The sequence below is a fragment of the Taudactylus pleione genome, unplaced genomic scaffold (genome assembly GCF_031769625.1).
Source record: "Taudactylus pleione unplaced genomic scaffold, aTauple2 ptg000710l, whole genome shotgun sequence".
NCBI classification, from domain to species: domain Eukaryota; kingdom Metazoa; phylum Chordata; class Amphibia; order Anura; family Myobatrachidae; genus Taudactylus; species Taudactylus pleione.
In genome coordinates this window covers 764800-791289 of record NW_028285112.1, presented here as the reverse complement: position 1 = coordinate 791289, position 26490 = coordinate 764800, and the positions used below count along the sequence as shown (strand labels likewise).

At 38.9% G+C, this 26490-nt stretch overlaps 1 protein-coding gene across 3 annotated transcripts in view; it reads left to right on the top strand.

Moving 5' to 3' along the window:
• The window catches only part of ADGRB3 (adhesion G protein-coupled receptor B3), a 926819-nt gene that overhangs the window by 802958 nt on the left and 97371 nt on the right, over positions 1–26490 (top strand). For all 3 annotated transcript variants that reach the window (XM_088456639.1, XM_088456638.1, XM_088456640.1), the window contains 3 exons: positions 14239–14389; positions 22601–22670; positions 24627–24693. In XM_088456639.1, the coding sequence (XP_088312765.1) occupies positions 14239–14389; positions 22601–22670; positions 24627–24693 (288 nt within the window). The remainder of the gene's footprint in view (positions 1–14238; positions 14390–22600; positions 22671–24626; positions 24694–26490) is intronic.

Here is a 26490-nt window from a genome sequence, read left to right as displayed (position 1 = left end):
ATTCACTTTGTGAAAAAAAACCTTGCGTGATAGAGACATTTGGTGATCATATTTGAAATCAGTATAGTTGCTAGCATCATTTTGCAAATCTGTCAGGTGTGTAGATCTGTTTATTGAATAATTGGATAAACTGCATTTTGCCATATTCCAGAGGTTTGACCTGCAAGTGCTTTGATCAGCATGTTCGGCCACTGTGGTCAACTTTATAGCCAATACAGACTCATGCTTTTTTTATTGCAGCTGCACTGTGGACTAGTTCAGCAGATTTTTAAAACTTGCACTCAGTACAAGTAAGCTTCTGGCCATGACGACTCTACAAATTGCAATAGGAATGTTTTATTTATTTGAGAGGAATGTATACATTGTTTTCAACTCTTTAATGGGCTTACTAAAAGTACAATACTAAAGCCGCACATCCACTAGGCTACTAGGGAAAGACAGTACGATTACAACATCATAATTGTACCGTCGATCCCCATCCCCTGCAGTGCTACACTGAATGATTAGTCGTTCAGTGTAGGCACCCTCCCTCATCCCCGAGCATGGCCAATCTGTCGTTATTGGCAGATTGTCCGGCATGTTCGGGCGATGATTGATGTCGGAAATGACCAGCGGGAGCGCGAATCGCTGGTCGTTTCTGACATTATAGTGCACAATTTGTGCATGTTTAATGAGCGATTGCAGGATTACGATGTTGTAATCGTGCAATCACTCATTAATATCGCCTAGTGGATGTGCGCCATAACTTGGTATTTAAAAATTGGGACTAATTATTAAAGCCCTAATGCCACAGAAATTACTGATTTCTCCATTTTGACTTACTGTAAATGGAGCATCTCACAGGATCCATTGACATTTTACCCATTTTATCTTCAGATGGCGTTAACTACCATTTACATAGGTCAAGCACTGGTGACAGTGAGCTTTATCATCTGTAAAGAAATAGAAGAAATTATAGCACTATTAAATTCAATGTGAGTGATTTGCACACAATCAAAGTAAAAGTAAATCAAATTTATTACACGTCATAAAACAAACAATAACACAATATTCCTAAAATAGGGTACTGAACTAAGATCTTGAACATATAGAGGTCTATTACAATGAATTAATCTTATTATAATATAAATATAACATAAAGTATCTCTATAAATCCTAGAACAGTGACTGAATGAAGTATTAAACTATTGCATAGTGCCATATACACCAATTTATCACCAGTTTATGTTCGATATTGCACAATCACTCTGTATATGGGACTGTACAATAATTTGCTACTTCATTCATTGTTTTAGAAATTATAGCCCTAGTTCATGTTATATTTATAAATATAATACATTTTAAAAAAAATTCCCTGGAATATCCATCTAAGTGCTGAAGATCTTTGATCAGTATACTAGTTTATGAATATAGTTTTATTGTTTGTTTTGTGTGTAATAAATGCTGTTTATTTTTACATTTGATGGTGTGCTTATCACTCACATTGGATTTGATAGTACTGTACTACAACTTTTTTTTCCAATTTCTATCTGTTTTGGTGAACAGAAGAGTTCACTTGTTGTGAGCATCTAACAAATCCTCTGGGGAATTTCTCAATTCTGTAACACATTCTATCTCTTTAACTACCTAAGCTCCAGAACCTAGAACACTTTCTTCTTCATTACCATCTGTAAATGCACTAACTTTAGTTCATACATGTGCAGTAGTTTCCTCAAGTCTTTCACCTCCACTAATGACTTTACTATGTGGAATGTGCTTTCCAAGACAACCTCCTTTTAGAGCTGCTGTCCTGGCAAACACAATTTCATAAATAACACAGAAATATTGGAGCTAAAAATTATGAAGTAAAGCCTGATAAATAATAAATTGAAACCTAAATCATTACCCCTAAGTCATTATGGGCATGACACATATTTATCTACCTTCCTAATTTAGCCCTGAAAATTAATTATCGGGACAATATGTCAAAAAACACATGCTGTCACATAGACTCCCATGTGTATAAAGTAAAGTGAACGCTAATGCAATCCCTTTAATTATAGGTTCAGACCCATCATTTTCACTGTGCATGTGCAGTCACCGGACTGTGCATATACAAGTAGCTGTTAATAGAGTGGGATTATTTGGATCATCTCTCAAAATATATACAGAAATGTAGCTCGTAGGCTACAATGACTGATGCCATCTAAAGTCAGCGTTGGCTATTGAGGAAAAACTCTTGAAAATATAGCTTTTCAGAGCTTGTTACATTTCACAATTTAGTAGCCCCAATAAAAATAATGAGGGGGGGGGCTTTTGCAATCAGAAACTGAGGGACCACAGCAGAGGGTTGTCTCTGCTTCACCGACAGCCTAGTGCTTCCAGCAAATTGTCACTAAAAAATGATCAAAGCTTTTGCAGCTTCACTTGCCCCTGTTACTGGGTATATGTAAGGCCATCTGAAAAATAAATTGCACAATTTGTGAAAATACATGTACCGCAAGAGACCAATTTGTAATAGGAGGAAGCGTATATAAGACCCCCTTCTCCAGCAAAAATCATTATCACTGCTTCATAAATAGACCCCTTAGTAAGTATTGCCTTAGTTACATATTTTTGTACATTCTGACAATGTTTGGAAATGTTACAAAGTTTTCTGATGTATTAACATAATTACGTAAGTCAGGTAAAGCTGAAAAAATACACAGGTCCATTAAGTTTGATCTCTCATAAATTCTGATTGTGTTGATCCATGCAAAATAAAACCCCTGGTGCAATATAAATTATAATTTTCTAACATTGCACACTTTTATAATGTTGGTTATGGCTTACAGTTTACAAAACGATGTTTTCTAATATCTGCATTGTGACTCATAGAAACAAACATAGCCACAAGCTTTTCTGAGAATATTCCATCTGTGACATCATTTACCCTTCTAATCAGTATTGCTGATAATCATTTCCTGATGGCTGTGGGAAGCTGTAACAGTTAGTCATGCCACCAGATGTCTAAACAAATATACAGCTTGCTCTCAACAACTGTCCTTGAAAACAATGCACAAAACAACATTGTGATACAGCATACAGACGAGCTACTGCATTGCTGTATAAAACAAAGCAATTAAAACAAAATTCACTCATTTAAATCAGGTTATTCATAAATATTATGAGATCTCCAAATGATTAAAAGAGTCTGACATGTGTATAAATGAATGGTTACTATTGCTGTTTAGTGTCTCTATTATGTGCTTTTTAGTCTGTTTAATGCAGAAAACTAGATTTTTTTTCCCCCATGAACTTTTTTGAACTTTTTTGTAAGATCATTAAACCTTGTTTACCTGCTTTGGAAAATACATGTTTTACATATACAGTGCATCCGGAAAGTATTCACTACGCTTCTCTTTTTCCACATTTTGTTATGTTACAGCCTTATTCCAAAATGGAATAAATTAATTTTTGTCCTCTAAATTCTACACACAATATCCCATAATGACAACATGTAAAAAGTTTTGAGATTTTTGCAAATTTACTAAAAAAAAGAAAAACTAAGCAATCATATGTACAGTCAGGTGCATAAATATTGGGACATTGACAGAATTTTCATATTTTGGCCTCTATTCACCACTACAATGGCTTTGAAGTGAAACAAACAAGATGTACTTTAACTGCAGACTTTCAGATTTAATTTGAGGGTAATTACATCCAAATCAGGTGAACGGTGTAGGAATTGCAATGGTTTCTATATGTGCCGCCCACTTTTTAAGGGGCCAAAAGTATTGGGACAAACTAAACAATCCTAAATCTAACTTTCACTTTTTAATACTTTGTTGCAAATCCTTTGCAGGCAATTACAGCCTGAAGTCTGGAACGCATAGACATCACCAGACGCTGGGTTTCATCCCTGGTGATGCTCTGCCAGGCCTCTACTGCAAATGTCTTCAGTTCCTGCTTGTTCTTGGGGCATTTTCCCTTCAGTTTTGTCTTCATCAAGTGAAATGCATGATCAATCGGATTCAGGTCAGGGGATTGACTTGGCCATTGCATAACATTCCACTTTTTAGCCTTAAAAAACTCTTTGGTTGCTTTTGCAGTATGCTTCGGGTCATTTTCCATCTGCACTGTGAAGCGCCGTCCAATGAGTTCTGAAGCATTTGACTGAATATGAGCATATAATATTGCCCGAAACACTTCAGAATTCATTCTGCTGCTTTTGTCAGAAGTCACATCATCAATAAATACAAGGGAACCAGTTCCATTTGCAGCCATACATGCCCACACCATGACACTATCACCACCATTCTTCAATGATGAGGTGGTATGTTTTGGATCATGAGCAGTTCCTTTCCTTCTCCATACTCTTCTCTTCCCATCACTCTGGTACAAGTTGATCTTTGTCTCATCTGTCCATAGGATGTTGTTCCAGAACTGTAATGGCTTTTTTAGATGTTGTTTGGCAAACTCTAATCTGGTCTTCCTGTTTTTGAGGCTCACCAATGGTTTATATCTTGTAGTGAACCCTCTATATTCACTCTTGTGAAGTCTTCTCTTGATTGTTGACTTTGACACATATACACCTACCTCCTGGAGAGTGTTCTTGATTTGGCCAACTGTTGTGAAGGGGTTTTTCTTCACCAGGGAAATAATTCTTCTGTCATCCACCACAGTTGTTTTCCGTGGTCTTCCAGGTCTTTGGTGTTGCTGAGCTCTCCGGTGCGTTCTTTCTTTTTAAGAATGTTCCAAACAGTTGATTTGGCCACACATAATGTTTTTGCTATCTCTCTGATGGGTTTATTTTGATTTTTCAGCCTAATGATGGCTTGCGTCACTGATAGTGACAGCTCTTTGGATCTCATATTGAGAGTCGACAGCAACTGATTCCAAATGCAAATGTCACACTTAGAATCAACTCCAGACCTTTTACCTGCTTAATTGATAATGAAATAATGAGGGAATAGACCACACCTGTCCATGAAATAGCTTTTGAGTTGATAGTCCCTTTACTTTTGGCCCCTTAAAAAGTGGGAGGCACATATAGAAACCATTGTAATTCCTACACCGTTCACTTGATTTGGATGTAATTACCCTCAAATTAAATCTGAAAGTCTGCAGTTAAAGCACATCTTGTTTGTTTCATTTCAAATCCATTGTGGTGGTATATAGAGGCCAAAATATGAAAATTCTGTCAATGTCCCAATATTTATGCACCTGACTATACATAAGTATTCACGGCCTTTGCCATGAAGCTCAAAATTGAGCTTAGGTACAACATGTTTCCACTGATTATCCTTGAGATGTTCCTACAGCTTAATTGGAGTCCACCTGTGGTAAATTCAGTTGATTGGACATGCTTTTGAAAGGCATACACCTGTCTATATTTGGTCACACACTTGACAGTGCATGTCAGAGCACAAACCAAGCAGGAATTGTCTGTAGACCTCTGAGACAGGATTGTCTTGAGGCACAAATCTGGGGAAGGGTACAGAAAAATATCTGGTGCTTTGAAGGTCCCAATGAGCACAGTGGCCTCCATCATCTGTAAGTGGAAGAAGTTCAGAACCACCAGGACTCTTCCTAGAGTTGGCCAGCCATCTAAACTGAGCGATCGGAGTAGAAGGGCCCTAGTAAGGGAGTTGACCAAGAACCCGATAGTCATTCTGTCAGACCTACAGCATTCCTCTGTGGAGAGAGGAGAACCTTCCAGAAGGACAACCATCTCTGCAGCAATCCACCAATTAGGCCTGTATGGTAGAGTGGCCAGATGGAAACCACTCCTTCATAAAAAGCACATGGCAGCCCCCCTGGAGTTTGCCAAGATGCACCTGAAGGACTCTCAGACCATGATGAGACAAAGATTGAACTCTTTGGTGTGAATGCCAGGCGTTGTGCCAGGCCAATACCATCCCTACCATCCCTACAGTGAAGCATGGTGGTTGCAGAAACATGCTGTGGGGATGTTTTTCAGTGGCAGGAACCTGGAGACTAGTCAGGATATAGGGAAATATGAATGCAGCAATGTACAGAGACATCCTGGATGAAAACCTGCTCCAGAGTGCTCTTGACCTCAGACTGGGGTGACGGTTCATCTTTCAGCAGGACAACGACCCTAAGCACACAGCTAAGATATCAAAGGAGTGGCTTCAGGATAACTCTGTGAATGTCCTTGAGTCTGATAGAATATCTTTGGAGAGATCTGAAAATGGATGTGCACTGACGCTTCCCATCCAACCTGATGGAGCTTGAGAGGTGCTGCAAAGAGGAATGGGCAAAACTGCACAAACATAGGTGTACCAAGCTTGTGGCATCATATACAAAAATACTTGAGGCTGTAATTGCTGCCAAAGGTGCATCAACAAAGTATTGAGCAAAGGTTGTGAATACTTATGTACATGTGATTTCTTATTTATTTAATTTTTATTAAATTTGCAAAATTCACAAAAAAACTTTTTACATGTTGTCATTATGGGGTATATGTGTAGAATTTTGAGGACAAAAATGAATTTATTCCATTTTGGAATAAGGCTGTAACATAACAAGATGTGGAAAAAGAGAAGCATAGTGAATACTGTACTTTCCAGATGCACTGTATATGGTTAAAGAAAACCAGCAGCGGTGGCTCCTACCTGTAACCTGGTGGGGCCGGGCGCTCTCTGCCAATCTGTGAAGCTGGCTTGTGCGCATGTGCAGGATCACCAATAGACAATAGCGAATAGCAGCAATAAGAAATTCCAATTATTGGGTCTTAAACCCGATAATGAGTAAATATGCCCCTTAACACTTTAATGAGGAAGTGGACAGTGTTCTATTTAAATTATTATACTCATGGGTTTTATATCCTCATATACATTGGTTTATTGTACTTCATTGCTTACCTTATCTGATATATACTATGTAGACAAAAGTGATTGGACATCCCCGCCCAAGTGATCTACATACCATGCATACCATAGCAAATGAGTTTAAAATAGTCACTAATGTGGCGGTTTCAACAAGAACACTTTGTAGGGAGGCCCATGCACTTGCAGTTCTACGGAAACAACAATTGTATTTATCAGGATGACAATGCCACTTGTCATGTTTCCAGGGCATCACTGGACTGGTATACAGAAGGTTTGGTAAACAAGATGGACTGGCCAGCTCAGAGTCCAGATCTTAACCCCATTGAGAACATCTGGGATGAATTGGAGTGAAGGGGTGCATTCTAGGGTGACTTGACCTTCTCAGTGTCAAAATTGGTCACTCTACTTGAGACGGAATGGAAAAACATAACGCCTGCTGTTATCCAGGAACTTGTGGACAGTTTGCCAAGAAGGGTGTCTGCAGTAATCACTGCACGGGGTGAACCTACAAAGTACTGACGTCAATAAAATCTTGTTGATCTATTTAATGCCAGTGTTCAATCACTTTTGTCTACATAGTGTAGTTCGAATTAGTCAAAGGTGATTATTAAAATTAGTAGAAAACATCATCTGTAAAGTAGTATAAAATCAAAGGATTCTTTATATTGAACTGTTTCTGAACTGAATGCAAATTAGCAAATGCTCTATTTCCATCTCATATAGCTTAATTTTATTTATGTTCATGCATAACAAAATCTAATTTTAGTGATTTAGGCATGCTTACCAGAACATAATTAGGACCAGATCATTATGCATAAATAATGCCCTGAGCCACCCATCACCCGCTATCTAATATTTAACTATTTTTCTGCCTAAAGTGTGATGAATTTGTACCTCAAGTGGCCGCACTACTCATCACATTACCCCTTTGTTGATAGTAATGTTTATTTTTCAGCAAATCTTGCATTTTTTACCTAGATAAGGATTTTAGAGCTATTGTTAAGATAGAATTTCATTCCAAAGCTGATTGTTCAGTTTTCTGCATATATTTCAAAAGACATGCAAACGTGCTATCAGCAAAGCTATTAACAAAAGTAATATTTAAAACACTAACAACATAATATAAAGTTAAGTGAACATGTTTATTACAAGAAGTAATGCCCCCGTGACTGTAAATGAGTATAGATATTAGAAACCACCTCAGATTTCTGTGGTTATGTGACAGAAAATGTGGGTGACTTCTTATATCTATATAATATACAGTAGAGAGTGCATTGTCTTATCAGATATAGTATAGGAAGTTTTTAAAAATAATGTTTTTTTAGAAGGTCATATTTGATAATCGACTTGGAACTATCTGTTTTGGGTCAAATCAAGCTGACTCAAGCCGCTATAGGCATAGTTCATTTGTATATTTTCATATTTTTACTGTTAGCTTATTTCAGCTTCTTTTTTGCAGATCTTCTTAGGTCTGCTTATAATAAATACCTATGTGAACAATCTCATACAGTATACAAAGGACAGTACGGTGTAATTTATTTTTTAAAAGCTCTTGTTAACCTTCTATTGACTTATATACAAGTCAGAGAGCACCAGTGTGACCATTAAACAAGACAGAGAGCACTACATCATACAGAGACCATCAATAACACATCTTAAGAAGTAGCTTGGGTTGTTTTAGCTTGCTGCTGCTTACATTTCTAGGTTGAAACATTAGTCCATTAAATAACTTTTCCTAAAACTATGAAACTTGATTTCTCCCTTTGGACCTTAGTAAAAATAAATAAATAAAATTAAGGCTAGCAGATATCTGACATTAATGGACTGATTCTGATGTGGGAGTAAAGCAAAAAAAGAGCAAGAACTGCCTTGGTAAAACCATGTTGCACTGCACAAGGGGCAGATTTAAAAGGGATAATTCAATTAGCCGCGCTGTGCAGGGAAATGCTATTCAATTAAATAGCATTTCCCCATGTGGCTAACCAGGGGTTAACATGAGCTAATCCACTGATTCCCTGAAAACTGGAGAATCAATGGGTTTTCCCACCTGTTAACTTCCAAAGGGAGCCTTTTCTTGCTGATTTTTTTTCCTGAAGCTGCAAGGAAAAGACCACATCTGTAGTTTAATATGTGGGGTAAACCCAACTAATTAATTCTCTCTGCACGGTTTGGAGTCCCCCAAAAATGTGCAGAGAGATTTTGATTTGAGAAAGGAGTGTCCAAACTCAATTCTAGTTTTCACAAAACTGACACACCCACTTCCAGCATCTTGAGACAGTGAACTTCCATCTCTGTGTGTCTTTAGGTGCACCATCAGTATCCCCATCGAACCTTGCACATCTATGTATAGCCTCCTGTGTGAGCTATCAGCGACACACCCACAACATGCCTGTGTCGACTTCGCCACCCCATTTTACCTCCCAAGAATGCCCACAAACATTCACAGACAATTTGGATGTATGCACAGTGCGACTCAGAGGCGTGAACAGTCTTTAAATATCGGCCAACTGCGTGCGGCATTGACACTGCATTTGCCTCAGAATCAGGCCCATGATGTGTCATTAGCAAACGTTGATGTATTCTTACATTTCAGAAGTGAATTTCTATCATAAACTATATACAGAACTTTTATAGCTAATTACTATTTATAACTGATTACTATTAGCCTGACAGTGAATGTTACAATGGGCAGTATAGTAAACTGTTGCCAAGTTCCCAACTGTATAAGATACACTTAAAATCACATTAGTGATTACTGTGAACCAAGTTCGGCAAAGTCCTCCGGTAAATTCTGTTTAAAGCTCCAGTCTAGATAAAATAATAGATTTATGTACATACATGTTGTATCACAGAAGGACCTTATTGTAATCTTCTTTTCAACAAAGCATGCCAATTACTTGCATCACAAAAAAATATTTGTCTCATGTAAATAATAAAAAGTTTTTAAGATACGGATAGAATAGGTACAAATCTGTAGTCTAAATTAAAATAAAAAAGAAAGTATTACTTGCTGAAGAGCATGTGATGTGAGAGTCAATGAAATATAATTTAAAAGCAGTTTAAAGGAAAAAGCTTGGTAAAAATTGAATTGAACTGTGATTCAAGATTTGTGATGAACATATGGGAATAGAGGGCGTTTATCCAAAATAAAGTGAGAAAAGTAAGACAGTGTCAACATCATGAAGCATAGTGTGTTGTAGTCATAGTTTTAAAATAACCAAGTGCTTATGGCAGTGACACTGTGATAACACTTTGTAGTGCAGAAGTCATCTAATTGCGTAAAAAATGTGCTCTGTAAGAACATCACTGAAAGTTTAATCATTGGCATATTTACTGAATCATGTTACTTAATAACTCAGCATAACTACCTACTACAGTATATAGGATGGTAACAGTAAACCCACCCAAACATGGGGAGGATAACTCCAAGCATGTGGGGCACTGATCGTAATTGAACCTAGAACTTAGGTGCTATTAGGGAACAAAGTTAACCTATGCTAGATCTCAAGCTTTAACAACATATAGGATTTCATGTTGGGTAGGTGGTTATGCTATTATGGCAATTCTATATGACATCAACTTGGCAAGGATGACACTGAGCAAGTGGGGAGTTTATTTTACTATTACCAGGTAAGGTTTAGTAAGAGGTCGCAATACTAGACTTGGATTTATTAATTATTATTATTATTATTATTATTATTATTATTATTTTACAAGAACACGGTCAGCATGTCACAGATCCTCCATACCATTCCATTTCAGGCTGCCCATTTCAGCCGCTCCTGGAACACATGCCCACAGAGTGAAGACAAACAACGGCATGTAGAGCGAGTAGAAAAGATAGCTATTTTTGTATTTTGTCATGCAATAGAGATTACCTTACATATAAGATATGTTAGAAACCAAAGAATCTTTAGAATGTAAGTTCCTGCGAGCAGAGCTCATGTCTTGTAATGTAATTTATGCATTTTTTTGTGATGTAATTAAGGAGCCTGATTAAGAGATGTATGCTAATCCCATCGCAGCTGTGATCCCGTACGCAGCTCCTGTGCAAAAATATTTAAATGTCACAGACACCAAAGAATGTATTGAGATGCCCACCTGTGGCTTTGCAAATCCAAGCATCTGCATACAAAGATGCAGCATCGGTCCCAGATCATTAGATTATCAGTCTTCTACAATAAGTAACCATGTGGTTAAGCAGAATGGCTGCAGTAACTGCGACGCCAAAGCCATTTTTATTGTGTACAGGATTGCAGATGCAGGCTTTGACTTGCCCCAAAATGGTTGCGACACGCCTGCGTTTGTTGCCTCTACTCCCCGTTATTTCCTCCAAACGCTACCTACCTGTCAATCACACTGGGAATAAAGTGTTGCTACAGTAATGTACCTTGAGCATGCGCAGTTTACCGATAATCATTCAACTGTATAAATATCGACTTTGCGTACATCTCTGAGTCAGGCCCTATGTATCTACTCTATTGAAATTTGTTTTTTGCCCATGTATGTCTATCTTGTTCACTGTACACCTAGGGTCAGATTAAGGGGGGGGTGACAGGTCTGCACACATGGTTGGTCTGACCCTGTTATAGCTGCTTGGCAACTGTTCCCAGATTGGGGCTGCCATGGCTCTGTGTTCTACATGCACAGTAAGTGCATACAAAGCAGAGTGGCTCCCTAGTCCCCTCATCAGTGTAATGTGACACATCATGACCAACATCCGTGATGCTGATGTGGGGACTCACTCGGGAGCCACTCTGTGGTGTATTGACTCACTGTGCATGCAGGACTCAGAAGAACTGGAAGGTCTTAAGTGTTGCCTGACATGCCACGGGAGGTGAGTACGCAGGGGTGGTGGTGGTATTTCTGTTTAGTAAACGGGGGCACTGTGGGGCATATTGGGGTGGGAAGCACTGTGGAGAATACAAAGGGGGCACTGTGAGGTGTCAACTTTATTGGAGGGGAGCCCCACAACTTAGTTGCCCCGTAGACCCCACATGTATTAATCTGTCCCTGTGTACACTTATGTAATCCTTTATGTTGTTTGCCTATATACAGTGCTACAGAACATTTCTGGCATCTTCTAAATAAAGATAACAATAATAACCAATACCATATCTCTCACTTTGTAATGTTATAGTGTTTTCAAGGCGAATGATTAACTCATTAAGTAGTCTCTTCTGCTGAGTGCTTATACAGTAGTGTGCACATCTAAAGGTTTTATAAAGATAGTTGGTTGGGGAGGGGCTGGTTGTAGATGATTGAGGCACCTCAGTTTCAAGTAGTCCACATAGGGAAAGATTTATCAAACCTTCTAAAGAGAACAAATGGACCTGTAGCCCAAAGCAACAAATCATTTTCCAGCTATCAGTTTTCTAATACATTATATTCAATGATAGCTAGTATCTAATTGGCTCCTTTTGGTAACACTCTTGTCTGTCCTCTTTAGAAGGTTTGATAAATCTAACCATAGTGTTCTAAGTGCTTAGTTTATTTGAATGAGAAAAACTCATTATGTCGACAATATGTTGACAGTAGAATGCAGACAGCATAATGCTGACACAGTTGTAATGTTAGTTAAATCATTTTAACCTTGTTATAACTTTAAACTTGATGCTAATAATCATGTTTAAAGTTATAATGCTGACACGGGACCTGATTAATTACAGTTCGCAACTGCGATTATGCACACAATCGGCCGATTGTTACGTTCTGCGTATGCATTGCACGAGCCAGCCACTGCGATCAGGACTGTGATCACAGTGACTACGCAGACCCATAGTGATTGGCAGGAAGTGCCATTTGTGGGTGGTGATGGGGGGTGGTCGGCGAAATGCAGGCGGTGCCAGTGCGTTTGAATGCCATTACAGGGGCATGCATAGATTAACACTCAGCCTGAAGCCTCATAGCGTGCAATGAAATGACCAATTTCTGAGTAAGGTCAGAGCTTGTGCAAGTGTGAAGGTCAGAGCTTGTGCAAGTGTGTGTGAGGCTGCGAGGCTACTCGATTGTACCAATGGTTTCATAGTCTTGCTAAACATTACTGATGTGTTTATGGTAAAGTGGGCATCCTTGTGTAGTGCTGCAGTGGCATAGTGATCGTAATGAATTTGCAAACTATCGCAGTTGAACTGCATGCATAATCTATTGCATTCGCAGTTGCGAACGGTAGTGAATCAGGCCCATGGTTACAATTATTTTGTTTAGCATCACCATGCTGGCATTATGTCGTTGGCATTCTACCATTGACATATTGACTGTCAACTAAATGTATGTATTCCATATAAATTTGCTCTCAAGTATTTTTATTTAAATAACAGAGCATGAATAAAAGTTTTAATATAAAATGATCTATTGGCATCATGGGGCTATGACATGTATTTATATCAGATGTGAAATTATATGGTTTGTGTTGATGTTTCCAGTATGAATGGAAGACCTTAAATAGTACACTTTTGATGTGTACGAATAAAATTATTATTTACTTATTTTTGGAGGTTGCTATTCCTATTCACTCCCATTCTATGATGGGGTTGTCATCCTTGTGTATGCACTGTGGACCTAATTGGTAAAGGTAAACACTAGATTTAATATTAATTGATGAATTGTCCATCGATACTTTAGCTGCAGCAGGTCTTTGTGCTTGTACTTGTGGTTTATTCTGTTTATATTTATATTTATTGTTTTTATTACGATAAGTCCAAATGCATTATCTATATATGCTTTGTCACAATAGTCCTGATTATATTACAGTTGCTTAAAAAATATATCAAGCCACTTTTTTTCCCTTTCTCTTGAACCCTCTTCAATAACCAATTACATTAAATCAAAGAAATTGAAACATCACTTGTTATACTTTATACTGTAGTAGTGAATATTTCTTAATATTAAAACTCTAGTGACTTTTTTTCATCTGAAATAGAATACCACTATGAAACTTCAAGTCCACCTCCCTATTTTTGGCTGCAAAATACATAGGGCCTCATTTACTAACAAGTTTTATCACCAAAACGAGTGATAAATTTCACTGTGTATGATAAATGGTGCTCCAGCCAATCAGCTCCTAACTGTCAACTGTTAGGAAAATGACAGTTGGGAGCTGATTGGCTGGAGAACCATTTGTCATTCACAGTGAAATGTATCACTCGTTTTGGTGATAAAACTCGTTAATAAATGGGGGCCATAAAGCCATAAAGTGTCACACATATAGTAATGGACCAATAAGCACCTCCTCCTACAGGCACTGTGTGTTTATGAGGAGTACTGTACTGCTGAATAATGTGATAAGGGGAGGAATGCCAGAGGCAATGTGGCCAAACTTATTTAGTATTCTGTACAAGTAACAATAGTGTGTCTTAGTTGAGAATTACTTGATGTCCTTTTTTACATTCAATAAACCAATTTCTATTTTTCTTTTCCTTAGGGTATATGTACCATGACCACAGCTTTCCTGCACTTTTTTTTCCTGGCATCATTCTGTTGGGTTTTGACAGAAGCCTGGCAGTCATATATGGCAGTCACCGGGAAAATTAGAACAAGGGTTATAAGGAAACGCTTCCTGTGCCTCGGATGGGGTATGTTTCTAAAGAAGGACAACTGTCAAATACTCATACTGTCATCCATTTCATATCTCATGTGTTAGACGGTATGCTATTTAGCTAAATATGATGTTCTGAACCCCAAGCATATACAGATGTGTCCTCCTTTAGCTAACCTTTTGGAGTGACATAACATTCTTAGGGGTAAATTTACTAAAGTGAGAGTGTTTAGAAGTTGAGATGTTGCCTATAGCAACTAGTCAGATTCTAGCTATTATCTTCTAGTAGGTGTTAGTTAAATGTTGTGTAGAAGCTGATTGGTTGCTATGGGCAACATCTCAACTTCTAAAAACTCTCACTTTAGTAAATATACCCCTTAGTGTGGAATGCAGACAACAAATCTTGCAAAGCTAGTGTTCTTTGTTAGATGCTGTACTGAGTTCCAGTGACAGATGGCACTTATGTCAAACTGCTTTGTCTGGCAACCTCCTTGACCTTCTTACATCTTGTGATGTAATGTGTATGTGCATGTAGATCTCTATATGCAAAATACTGTATATATAAAGTGTAATAGTAAATAATTAGAAATAATTTAAACATGCATAGTGCAGCCCTTCCCTTGCAGAGCCCTCTCTAACCTTACAAATCAAGTATGATAATAATAATGATGATGATGATAAATACGATAATTAAATGCAGGAAATATCTCCATATTAATAACACATCAATTCGCAATGGATTCCTACTATTCCCATTAGATTCCCAGTTCTATTATGACTGGGAGCAATTGGTACTCCCAGTCAATCGTAAGTGGTCTACCACTTGTTCACATGATATTGGTAAGAAATGGGAGTCCTTGTTACTCAAGGTTATAGCCATTTATGTGAGATAGAAAAAAGAAAGAAATAAGATTTACTTTATTGTGGAAAATTAGTGTTTGGAGTATTTTTTCCTCAATTAAAGCTTCTTTTTTAAAAAAAAAAAAAAAGGTTGTTTTATTTAATACATTTTACTCTTTTGCTATAGTGGGCCAAGATTTATAGTGAGGTACTGTATGCCATGACATAGGCCACCCAATAGATGCACCTTATGCTGCGACTTGTTGGATGGTTGCAGTAAGGTGCATGAACATGTCTCATAAAACAGAGAGGTCTTTGTCTGAATTTAAAGATAGTAAAATGGAAGAGACATCTTCAGTATATGTCACAGTCATAAATTCATGCAACTTTGAATACAGGTGAATATCCACATTTATGTACATGCATGCAATATGGGCACACTTTTAGTTGACTTTTGTGCATATCTGGAACAGTTTGTTTATATGTATATATAGTATTTTACCCTTACATGTTCGTGTTCTATAATAAACACAGTTTTTATGTGTGCATGAAATAATAAACAATTGTTTTAGCGAAGAATTGTATGTCTGTAGCTAAACATGAAACCATTTTTAAAACCTCCAAAAAATATTTGTAACATTTTATCTTATTTTTTTGCACTTTTCATTAATATATAATTTGGCCTTAAATGTTCCCAATCCTTTATACATGATGACATTTAAGATGCCACCTCAGGGAGGGAAGCTCAACAGGTATGGCCCAGTGTTTTGCATCATTGTGGCACCACTACCATTTTATAAATTCACAATTCCTGGAATTGTAAATGGAAAGAGGGGCCGTGATAACATAATTCAGTGCATCAAGCCACCCGGACCACCCACTTCACTTGGGTAGTGGCACACAGGAGACTGGCCTACTCGTCCCAGAGTCTGGGACCGCCACCCAAAATATGGGAGTCTCCTGGACATTCCTAGAGAGTAGGTATATCAACCACACAACTCAGCAGAGTAATTTGGCCATCACCATTTATGATATATTTAACAAAATACTCATGTATTCCTATGGTACTGTATGTAATGGTATTCCGTGGAATAGGAAAGTAAAATGTGTAGGTTTTATTGACGAAAAAAAAATGTTCCGCTGCCAAATTTAATTTGCATTTCCTTTCACCATAATTTAACTAATCTCAAATTGTGGCTAATTTTCAAGACTACCGTATATACTCGAGTATAAGCTGACCCGAATATAAGACGAGGTACCTACTTTTACCCCAAAAAACTGGGAAAACTTATTGACTCGAGTATAAGCTGAGTGTGGGAAATGGCAGCAGCTGGTAGTGCCCCCAGTAGTAATTCCCCCTGGTTGTGTCCCCAGTAGTAATCCCTCCTGGTAGTGCCCCCAGTGGTAATCCCCCTTTTCAGTGCCTCCAGTAGTAATCCCCCCCTGGTAGTACCCCCAGTGGTAATCCCCCCTTTTAGTGCCCCCTGTAGTAATCCCCCACTGGTAGTGCCCCCTGTAGTAATCCTCCCCTGGTAGTTCCCCCAGTGGTAATCCCCCCTTTTAGTGCCCCCTGTAGTAATCCCCCCCCTGTAGTAATCCCCCCCTGGTAGTGCCCCCTGTAGTAATCCCCCCTGGTAGTTCCCCCAGTGGTAATCCCCCCTTTTAGTGCCCCCTGTAGTAATCGCCTCCTGATAATGCCCCCTGTAGTAATCACCCCTTGGTAGTGCCCCCTGTAGTAATTGCCCCCTGGTAGTGCCCCCTGTAGTCCCCCCCCCCTAGTAGAGAGAGACGTGATAAGAATAAAAAAAAAATAAACACTTACCTGAAACTCCCGCTCCTGGTCCCGCCGCTGTCCGCTCCTCCGGCCGCTTTGCATGGGAGAGACGTCGTCATGACGACGTGTCTCCCATCACCCACTGCGGGAGCCGGAAGAAGGCTCCCGCAGTGGGAGCAGCAGCAGCCGCTGAGAGTCTGACAGACTCTCAGCGGCTGCTGATTACAGCAAACACACAGCTGCCGTTCCGGCGGCTGTGTGTTTGGCAGTGTGTAGCGCTGACCGAACTCCGTCCGGTCAGCGCTACACTTCACTCGAGTAAAAGCCGAGGGGGTACTTTTTCAGCACATTTTTTGTGCTGAAAAACTCGGCTTATACTCGAGTATATACGGTACTTACTGAAAACTATCTTATATTTTATATCAATGTGTAGTCTATACCTTTATTTTGTTTTAGTACTTTTTGCATTGTGTTTATATATATTTTTTTATATAAACTATAATATGTTTTTAGATGCTGAATGCTATTTCAGTCCTGAGACTCCCTGGCTTCTCTGTATATCCACATTTGTGTTTCCTAACAAAGTGAAAGACTATGAGTTTGACCAAATACTGTACTAGTAAACTACAATATCATTGTGACCTACTGATTGTATTGAGTACATCAAGTTGAGCTAGAAATAAATATACTAGATTGTCTAGATAAAATACTGCTTAAGGTCAGTATACCCCCATTTTCATCATTAAATTGTATGAAGACATGGCTTCTGTAGTTGCAAAGATAAAGATTTTACAGAGAAACACACAAACATATAAACTAGTTGCACATATAACATAATACAACAATATAATATATTAACAATCACTTTACAGGGAAACCAAAGATATAATTAATGCATATCTCATTTACATACAGTATGACGCTATGTAAAAAAATATATAACATTTGTAACCTGCAAAACTCTATGTAATTTATCCTCTGCTGAAATCTAACAGCATTTAAAAACAAAACACTGCAGCATAAATGATTAATCTTTGGCAAATAGATGACCACATCTGCACTGTTCATATATCATTTAACACAACACATTGTGTAGCCAGATCATTATTAAAAATGCATTTGTAACCAATTCATATTCATGCAGGACATTTTACATTATAATTCATTAAATAATTCTGTATTCAGCAAAGTGGAAAAGCCAATCATACAATGATCACCTCAGATGTGCTCTATAAGTCCATATGGCCATTCAGCTATTTCTAGTGCTCATTGTAATTCCGAGTAAAACCGCTTTAAGTTGTGGTTTTCTGGGAGGCAGCAACCACCAATTGAGCATATTCATACAGTCTGTTTTTTCATTTGTACTCAAATTATCAAACATATCTATAAATATATGGAAAACAGTCGATAATACCACAAAACTATAATAGGACACTTATTTCATTTTGTAGTTTTAGCTTTTACTGTGCTCACCAAGTGTATCCTAAAATGTGTTCATTTAAACCAAGTGCCACCTGATACTGTATGTGCAACTTCATTCAAAGCACTTTATAGTGTCCCTTAAGCTCAGTAAATACATACAAGTCTAATGTATTTGTATATATTTGTAATTTAAACATAGAAACATAGAATTTGATGGTAGATAAGAACCATTTGGCCTACCTAGTCAGTCCCTTTTTTAACCTTATGGTAACCTCAACCCTATGTGATCCTCTGTTCTTTGTAAGGATAGTCTTATGACTATCCCAAGTATGTTTAAATTGCTGTACTGCATTAGCCTCTACCACCTCTGATGGGAGGCTATTGCATTTATCCACTACCTTTTCCATGAAGTAATTTTTCCTCAAATTTCGTTTGAACCTACCTCCGTCCAGTTTCAGCGCATGTCCTCAAGTTCTAATACTTCTTTTCCATTGAATAATGCTTCCCTCCTGTTGTCCCCCTTTCCCCTTCTCTGCTCCAAACTATACATATTAAAATCTTTAGTCTTTCCGGGTAAGTTTTGTGATATAGGCCATGCACCATTTTAGTTGCCCTTCTTTGTAAAGTCTCTAATGTATTTATACCCTTCTGGAGATGTGGCCTCCTAAACTGAACACAGTATTCCAGATTTTACCCTCTGACACCACTTCTCCTGCAGCTCTCTCTTATGGGGGCCTCACCTTCTCCCACACCCCCAGGCCTGGGGGTCGCCATGGGGGTGGTGTTGGGGTCCTTCTATCCCCTGGTTACTCATACCAACATATACCATCAGAACCATCCCTTACATTCTCCACATTTGAAGTTCATGCTATATGCCTCTTCCAACCTGTACATCTCAGAGTAGCTGTCATCTACCGTCTCCCTGGCCCTCCCTCCAAGTTACTTGACAACTTTGCTTCCTGGCTCACTCACTTTCTCTCCTCAGATCTTTCCTCTATTATCTTCAGTGACTTCTATTGATATCCCCACAGAATCTGCTGCCTCCAAACTACTCACCCTTACTTCCTCATTTGGCCTCTCCCAATGGACCTCCTCACCCTTCCATGCGAGTGGGCATTTGCTTGATCTGGTATTCACTCACCATTGTGATATTTCTGCCTACTCCAATTCCCCATTCCCCCTCTCTGACCACCACCTCCTCTCTTTTAACCTATCCCTCTCTCCTTCCCCTCCTCTACCTCCGAAAGTCACCATCACTAAGCGTAACATTGAAGCTATCGACACTGTCTTTTCTTCCCTACTTGACTCACTTCTCTCCCCTATCCTCTCTTTCTCCTGCGCTGAACAAGCTGCTTTCCTATACAATGCCTCCCTTACTTCTGCTCTTGACTCTGTTGCTTCGGTGATCACTACTTACCCTCGCAAATCCACAACTCAACCCTGGCATTACAAATGCACCAGATACTTGCAAAAATGTTCACAAACCGCCGTGCGACAGTGGAGAAGATCACGCTCTTTGGCAGATTTTCTCCATTTCAAATTCATGCTGTCATCCTACAGTGCTGCCCTTTCCCTCTCTAAACAGTCATATTTCAAGAATCTCATCTCCTCCCTGTCCTCAAATCCCCAGCATCTCTTTTCCACCTTCAACTCCCTCCTCTGCCCACCACCTACTCATCTCCCCTCCTTGCTCTCTGCCACTGACTTTGCTACCTATTTGACATCTAAAATTGATTCCATACATCAGGACATCATATCCAACCAGTCCCCAGCTCTCCACCTCCTCCTTTCCCGGATCATCCCTACCCATCCATTTTACCGACTCTGACATCCTTCTCTCCTGTGACTGGAGAGGAAGTTAAGGCCATTATCCAGTCCTCCCCCCCTTCCACCTCTCCCCTCGACCCTATCCCCTCCCGCCTCCTCTGCTACCTCTCTCCTTCTGCCTGCTCCCATCTTGCCCACCTCCTTAATCTCTCCCTCTCTTCTGGCACTGTTCTTTCTGCATTCAAGCATGCCCTTGTCTCCCCATTCTTAAAAAACCTAACATTCTCTCTAACTACCAACCAATCTCTCTCCTCCATTTTGCCTCCAAACTCCTTGAGCGTATTGTTTACAACCACCTCACCACATTTCTTTACTCCCACTCCCTCCTTGACCCTTTTCAGTCTGGCTTCTGTTCTCTCCACTCCACTGAAACTGCCCTCACAAAAGCAACGACCTCCTTGCTGCCAAATCCAAGGACCACTACTCCCTGCTCATTCTCCTTGACCTCTCTGCTGCTTTTGACACTGTGGACCACCCTCTACTGCTGCATATCCTTCACTCCCTTGGTCTATGTGACACTGCTCTCTCCTGGCTGTCCTCCTACCTCTCTGACCGTTCCTTCTCTGTTTCCTCTCACGACGACTCCTCCCCCCACAGCCTTTTACAGTAGGTGTTTCAAAAGGTTCTGTTCTTGGACCTCTCCTATTCTATCTCTATACGTCCTCTCTAGGTAAACTCATCAGCTCTTTTGACCTCCATTATCATCTCTATGCTGATGATACTCAGATCTACCTTTCCTCGCCTGATCTTTCCCCCTCTCTACTGACTTGTATCTCTAACTGTCTCTCTGCTATCTCTTCCTGGATGTCCCAGCGATTTTGCAAACTTAATATGTCTAAGACTGAGCTGATAGTCTTCCCACCCTCCCACATAACATTATGTCCCACTATTTCTTTGTTAATAAATGGCATAACTATCTCATCTAGTCCCAAAGTGAGTTGTCTTGGAGTCATCCTGGACTCTTCCCTCTCCTTCAAACCACACATTCAGAGCCTCTCGCAGTTCTGTTGTTTCCATCTCAAGAATATTTCCAAGATCAGACCCTTTCTCACCCAGGATGCTACCAAAACCATCGTACATTCACTGGTCATGTCCGGATTGGACTACTGTAACCTTCTCCTAGGTGGCCTCCCCAAATTCCATCTCTCTCCTTTCCAGTCTGTGCTCAATGCTGTTGCTCGGCTCATCTTCCTCTCCAAATGCTCTACATCTGCCTCCCCTATTTTGCAAGCCCTCCATTGGCTCCCATTCCCTTTCATAACCCAATTCAAGGTTCTCACACTCACTTACAAAGCCCTTACCCATTCCTCTCCCATTTACATCTCTGATCTCATCTCCCTTCACTCTTCTGTCCGCCCTCTTCGTTCACTTAATACCCGCTGCCTTTCATGTCAATTTATTACTTCCTCCCACTTCCGCCTCCAACATTTTGCCCGTGCTGCTCCCCACCTTTGGAATTCCCTCCCTCTCCCCATCAGACTCTGCACCTCTCTACAATCTTTCAACCGAGCTCTTAAGACCCACTACTTAATTAAAGTCTTCCAGCTCTCATCCTAACTTGCTGCTACATCTTCCTTTCTCCCTGCCTACCCCATTCTGTGCCAGTCCTGTTTGTCTACCCCTCCCTTAAAGAATGTAAGCTCTTTCGAGCAGGGATCTCTACCCTCTTGTGCTTCTCCCTACTGTAATTTAATCTATCTTACTCCCCATTAGGGCAACTAACACTTGGCTGCTTATGTGGGCGTAAGGGTCGCTAATATAGGAATGTTTATTATCCATGTCCTGTATTGTATTGTATTGTATTATAATGTAAGTCACTTGTTACTTGTTTGTCTATGTACTTTGTAAGGCACTGTGGAACACTTGTGGTGCCATATAAATAAATAATAATAATAATAATACCAATGACCTATACAGTGGCATTATTAATTCTTTCTTCCTGTTACTGATTCCTCTTCCTGTGCAACCAAGAATATGACTTGCCTTTCCCATTGCTTTATTTGTTAGTAATAAATGTTATTTTGAGTTTAACAGACTAAAGTAACCTACGAATTGAGATCCCCCTTGGGGTACATATACCACTTGTTTTCACCTAGGAATATAGGGAGTTATATTTTAACATTCCTTGTTAATGTGCTTAAATTTAAATGTAGCTGATTATATTTTGTTTTTGTTGCCTTACTCATTCTTGGTTTTCCTAGGACTTTTGGTTTATAGTTTTTTTTATAAATGTTAAACTATTGTCCAAGGGTTGATAACGATAGACTAAGGAATTATGATGTCAGGCCATCCACAGTATTTAGATTTTAATTCCAAGCAATAAATTATGGGTGAGTTGGCTGTCCTGATACTGTCTGCAATATAATGTATTCTTGTTATCTATAGGTCTACCAGCATTAGTAGTAGCTATATCAATGGGCTTTACCAAAGCAAAAGGATATGGAACTCCGCACTAGTAAGTACATTTTTTACTTCTATACATTCTTTACCTGATGTTTCTTTAAATTTGAACTATTCTAACATACATCTGGTTCAATGTTTTATGACCTAACTGAGGGCCTAATTTAGACCCACTCGCAAGCACTGTGCGCTCACAAGCGGGTCGATGGTGGCCCAGTGCACATGCGCACGAGAGAGCCGGCTCCGCCATGCGCATGCGCGAGACCCGGATAGCGACTGGCAAACCGTCGCTCCGGGTCTCGTACCAAAGGGGGCGTGCTGTCGATGTTGAGTGACAGCATGCCCCCTTTGGTGGGCGGGCCGGGGGCATGGCTGCCCAGATGGAGGCTTTCCCATGGGAATGCCTACCGTCTGGGGCCGGCCCCACTGATATCACAAGTGATGTCAGCGGGAATGCTTTCGGCTCTGTTAGAGCTGAAAGCACTCTTGGGCTTGCGGCAACAAGACCCTACCACAAGGGTCTCGTTGCAAGCCCGATGGTCGCGATGGTCTTGACCATTGCGAACATCATCATGGCCGCTCGCTATAGCTGTGGGTGGTCACCCACAGCTATGCGAGCGGCCAGGAGGCCGTTCTGAAAAACCAGAGGGCCAGCCCTGATTCAGAGCGAGCGCCCTGTCAGAGCGTCCGGCTCTGAATCAGGCCCTGAGTTACATACCATAGTGAGATAGGGCTAAGTGAGACCATTTTTGGGGGGGTAGAAGACGTAATGTGAATGGAATTTTTTTTATTAAATGTTGATTCTTATTATCTTTCAACACATATATATATATATATATATATATAAAATAAAAGATAAAATTATAATGTTATCGTACTCTAAGGGATAAATCTACTAAAGTGAGAGATTTTAGAAGTGTGTTTTAGAAGAGATGTTGCCCATAACAACCAATCAGATTCTACTTAACATTTAACTAGTACATTCTAGAAGATAATAGCTAGAATCTGATTGGTTGCTACAGTATGGGCAACATCTCTTCTAAGACTCACTTCTAAAATCTCTCACTTTAGTACATTTATACCTAATGTTAACATTGTTTTGTATATAAAGAATAGCTCATATTGCTATACAATTACTTTTTTATTTGAATTGTATTATTTTATGTAAAATTAGAAAGATAGCAGCATTCATAAAACATGGGACAAATTAGATTTGTTAAAATGTACCTATTTAAATGTACTGCTTTGTATATACTGTTTCAAATAAATAAATAAATGTTTTGTGTCTAGTGTGTTATTTGGAGGAAATCCCTATTTTAAGGTAAACATGTACGGATGTGGTTCAGGACCACTGGAACAACTTCCTTAATGACTAATTAGGCAAAAATATATTTTAATTAGCTTAAACATGTCATAATGACATTATGCCATGATACTAATTATTTGCGGGACTCCACAAAAAGTGCTGTTTTCAGGGGATATTATGCAATTAATAATGGATAAATAGGTTCTATTGTCCTGTAACTTATGCTATAGCATTTTATCTACAAAAGCATAGGGGAACAATTTATTAGATTTGTGCATTTACCCATAAAGAGAGTCCTGTATAGGTGATGACCACAAATAATGCCTTATATTGCTGTATTTACTTGCACACAACCACAGGCCATTGCTACCTTTAAATTTATTTAAATTATGATTAAGACCTAACCCTGTTCAAATTTTGCAGTGACCTATGTGCACCCTAAAACATATTGAGATAGGAGCATTTCACCATCAACTATCAGCATTAGGATTAGTGTCCCAATAGTTGTGTCCTTATCAAGTGAAAAATGTATTTATGCGATGAAATTGCAGAATTTTACCTCTGATTCCCATTGTTAATCCACTTTATTTCATGTTTTCTTCCTGTGTCTCCAATAATTCAAAGTAAAAATGGACATAATATTGCGTAGAGGAACATAATGTTTTTTTGACAAGGTACATCAATTTTAATTTTGTTCAATTTCAGTTGCTGGCTGTCACTTGAAGGGGGTCTGCTCTATGCCTTTGTTGGACCAGCTGCTGCTGTTGTCTTGGTAAACTGTTGACTTCTTTCTTTATTGTCACAAACTCAAAGTGATAATGTCCTAATGTGTTCTAAAACAACATGCCGAATCCTTATATTTTATATTGATTTTATTGAAAATTAAAGTCTTTATTCATTTATAACTCTTATTTTCTAAAATCCTGAAGTAGCACTTAAGTTTAATGCAATTATAAACTTTTGTTTTCATTTATGGGGGAGATGTACAAAGCTCTGGAAAGTTATAAATTGGAAAGTGAGAATGTATCACTTTTCAGAGAATAGTGCATCTTCCCATGTTCTGTAAGAATGTGCACACACTTCCAAATACAAACTTGAATAATATACCGTTACAAGCATCACATAAGTAACAAACTTTAATACGGGTAGTTCTATGTATCTATTTACACAACCAGTGAGACATCATGGAGGCTATTCTCATCCCTATTTTGCTCTTTTGGGGCTGTCACATTCCAACATCAATACCAACATCAAAACATCAATACCAGTAAATTAATTATGCAATATCCACACAAATTATAATAAAAATTTCCAGAAGACTTTGATTTTTCAGAAAATGATGTTAGTTGGCTTACTCTTACTAACAGTGCAAATAAATTCTAACCAAAATGGCAAAAAAAATTTAATTTTGTTATTGAAACTTCAAAAGAGTGAACTAAAAGCAACTGTATTTTTTTCCTAACAACCACTAAGAAATAGGGGATTCTCCACATCCCTTGACATGTTTCTGTATTGTAGGATATTATTATTTGGCAATTATACAGATGACCAGTTAAAAGCTGCTAAGGGGCACCTAGGAAATTCCCCTCATTCAAACTAGGGTGCCCCTGAGTCTCTAGGTTTCAGGGTGGTGGAGATAGAGCACTTTAAATGTCTTCATCCTATACCCTTGGCGCTTAAAAAAATATTTGTGTAGTGGCTATGGGGAGACCTAGCTTGAATATATTGTTTGCCATTGGTGTTTCCATCAAGCTCAGTCTCCTTCCACAGCCCCCACTGGTGGTAACTGTTGGTAGCTAACCTGCAAGTATGTCCCCCCTTGATCCCTGTGGTCCTGATGAGAAATTTTATTTTGCACTTTTGATGTATATGCTGAGAACACATCTCATTTATCCTTAGCACTGAAAGAAAATAGTGCTGTCATGTACAAAAAACATAATTCATGTAATAAGAGTAGATATCTGATGTACTGGTGACTCATATTACCTGTCTGAACATATTTCCAAGCAAGCATTATTCTGACATAAACTACTTAATGTCAACATACCAACTTTATATATAGAAACTAAATTTATTGGACATGGTTAATTAACTTTTTCAAGAGTAGAAGTAAAACTAATGCAGGGAGGACACTAGAGCTATTAGTATGCAATAGAAGCCTTTTAACATTATGTAAGGTAGTATTCTTGCAAGTGAAGTGCAAGGAAGGACTTAGCACTATCCTCGCAGAGAAATGACAGAGTTTGCTAAATGAAACAATTTGACATTATTGTTTATAATGATTAGCACTTGTAACAATATAAAATTATTACAAAGAAGCTTCAAATACATTTTAAAATAAATAAATAAATAAATGAGTAACCATGATTGCACACAGAAAAAATGTATACAGTATGTATAAAAACTAAATATGTGTAGTTTGGCACTCTGGATAGAGGTAAACAGCCAGGGTGCCTTCCCAACAGTGTAGATAGCAGTAGGCATCCTAATGTAAGGAAAGGCAGTATGCTACATATTTTTTAAAAAGTTTAATTACTGTATATTGTATAAAATGCCAATGTTTCATTGC